The 2,772-nt window shown below is 35.6% G+C and overlaps 1 protein-coding gene across 1 annotated transcript in view; it reads right to left on the bottom strand.

The window, feature by feature from the left end:
- Positions 1-652: 652 nt before the first annotated feature.
- LOC119586534 (protein CBFA2T3-like) overlaps positions 653-2,772 on the bottom strand; it is a gene marked incomplete at its 5' end in the record, with an annotated part of 19,016 nt that continues 16,896 nt past the window's right edge. Inside the window, 1 exon segment of the mRNA XM_037935290.1 lies at positions 653-2,772. Within this exon segment, the coding sequence (XP_037791218.1) occupies positions 2,700-2,772 (73 nt within the window).

Raw genomic sequence — 2,772 nt, 5'->3', positions numbered from 1 at the left:
TTGTAAAGAAAACTTCAGTTGTGCGGGTCATGGTATCCACACGTATCCTCAATATGTATTATCCCTTTACCACTTTGATCATACAGACCTGCATCGAAAGCGCAGTTTTCCCAAAAAGGATATAATTCACTGTCATGACCACCTGGGAAGCGCCCTCATCAGTTAGTGGTGATGGTGGTCCACCTCTAATAATTCTGAAATGTGACTAACCGTTTTTAGCTCAAAATGAAAGATTAACAAAGGTTATCTCTACAACCTGGTTAGAAGCCAATGTTATATTAGCTTTGTGGTTGATTAGTTGTTAGTATTTTTATATGTATTTTCTCTACTTACATTTTCAAATACTGAAACAGTAGATGTAAACTTACTTTTTCTGAGATTTTGAGATGTTAGTTGGAGAAATTTCTGCCCCACGAAAATGAAGAGGATTATACAAGTATTTAGATTTTCCTAATCATGTATAGTATTCATGTTATGTTTATTTTTTGTTGAGGCACAAAATTTCTCGTTTTTTTCATTATACATAGTAGAAAAATAATTTTTAAAATAGTGGGGTCTAAAAGAATATACTTATTTCCCTGCGACTTTTTTGAGTTATAGAAGAATAAATGTGAGCACAATACAACGTTCATACCAGGACGATGAGAAACACTTTATGATAAAACATGATATATTTACAAAACAAGTAGGACACTGGTATACAATACACATGATTTAACAGACATATGTGTTCTAGAGACAGTGGATTGTGGAAATTTATAGACATTAAATTTACATTCCGGAAGTCTTCAAAGCTTTGGTGGACTCCTTCAGTACAACTGCAAGATCAAGTGATGCAGAATGTTCCACAGATGTATTCAACACAATAAATCTGCTGGCAAGTTAATAAATAATAAACAGTCTCTATATATAATCTTTAACAATGCGTTACATAACCACTTGAAAATAATTTTCAACTTAGTTACTGATAATAGTAAAGCAAATGGAGCATAATATAACACTAAAATGAAAATGTAACAGTTGTTTACTGGCCAATTACAAAGTGATGTACATGCAGTCATGTCTTGTACCAACAATTTGTCTAGCTTAAACCCATTTGCAAAGTAGCACACAAATGCGATTAAGGCAATCTACACAAATGCTGTTCACTGCACTGGTGAGGTGTTTTATCATTGGCATCTGAATGGACCACAGCTGAGCGCATCAACAGATGGGTTGGCTTTGGCATTAAGAAGGACCCGAGGCAAACTTACTGAAATCTTATTATAGTTTGTATCTTAAGGTTTAATATATCTGTCGTTGACTTTTTGTATAAAAACTGCTTCAGAAATAATTTTAGTACATCTTACAAAAGTGTAATAAATAGGATATTTCAGTAAGTTTTTATTTTTTTATCATGGACTCATAGGATTGGAATAACTGACTTTTGGATATCAAAAGAGTATGATGGTTTTCAAGCTTCCAAACACTGAAAATCTAGGCTTTGTCATGAACATTCATTTACATTTTGACTAGACACATAAAAATTATGCTAGTGAAGTTATGCTACCATGCACTGAAATCCTTATTGCCAGCTAGAATGTACAGAATTCACTGGGAAATCTCTCGCCAAGAACATCCCACCAGCAGGTCTAATATAACTTGTCTATCTCTACAGTCTTTGGTTCACAGGGTAATAACACAAGTTCATAAATGACACTTCTGTCCTCTGGCTCAACATTTGTACTGATTTTAAAGTGTAAGTATTTACAAGTAACTCGATCACACGCATGGTTCTTACTTCAAAGGTAAGACTATCTGTCTGACATTTTGGGACGCAGGATTTCTGCCCTGCTGCCACTTCTGCTTAATTTTCACGCAAATATTTATTCTCTAAAGATTTCTTTTAAAACAATCTACGAGGTCCAGCGACAGCAACCTTAAAAAAAAGGTTACCTGCCCATACGTCTGAAAGGTCAATTACAAGACCAAATGAAAGTCCATTTTTTAAAAATCATCTAGTCATCAGACAAAACGTGTTCCATCGAGTAATGCACAGCTATGGCAACACTGGTGTAACCCATGGTATTCCAGTCTTGTATGGTTTCACACAGCATTTATATCTGCAATATGCACTTGAAAATTGCGATAATGCAGTTTTATGCTTATTGTTATATGATTACCAAAATAAATAAATTCAACGGAATTCCTCTCCAGATCAGCAGCACCTTGCACGATGCACATCGCTTGTCAATGGCACACACGACAGCTCATTATCTGAAGGCTGTGCTTCTCTCTGAGGGTCTGTTATGATTAAGCTTTATCTTTATCAATTTCCATAAATGTTCCAAATGTCACCTTGAGAAAGTTAAAGCTCTTTATTCTTCCCTATGAAGCTTCCAAAAGGTTGTAAGATCATCTTTTAACACTGCAGGGTTACTTATATCTGCTCATTTGCCTTGATTCACTGTAAAAAAAATACAGCTCGTAGCCAATATCTTGACAGCCTTTAGAAAGTAAACACTGAAACATCACAATGAATTATCATGAAACTTACTAACCTCTGTGAAAATATGAACTTGACATGTTTGATATGCGACACAAAAATTTCTGAAAGTGACGTTTCGACCGCAAATTTCCTCATCATAGTCTTTGACAAGAATTTAAAAGATCCTCGTCTTTCTTCGAAATCTCCTCCTCAGTGATGACTCGGCCATACGTCACTCGGTCTTCGCCGCCTCCGCGCCTTTGCTGAACTTGTTTTTCGAAGCAAGGGCTGCAATGATGGCGGTG

This window comes from Penaeus monodon, chromosome 21, assembly GCF_015228065.2.
Source record: "Penaeus monodon isolate SGIC_2016 chromosome 21, NSTDA_Pmon_1, whole genome shotgun sequence".
Lineage (NCBI taxonomy): Eukaryota > Metazoa > Arthropoda > Malacostraca > Decapoda > Penaeidae > Penaeus > Penaeus monodon.
Note: the sequence above shows the minus strand (reverse complement) of the source record. Positions and strands in the feature narration are given on the sequence as shown.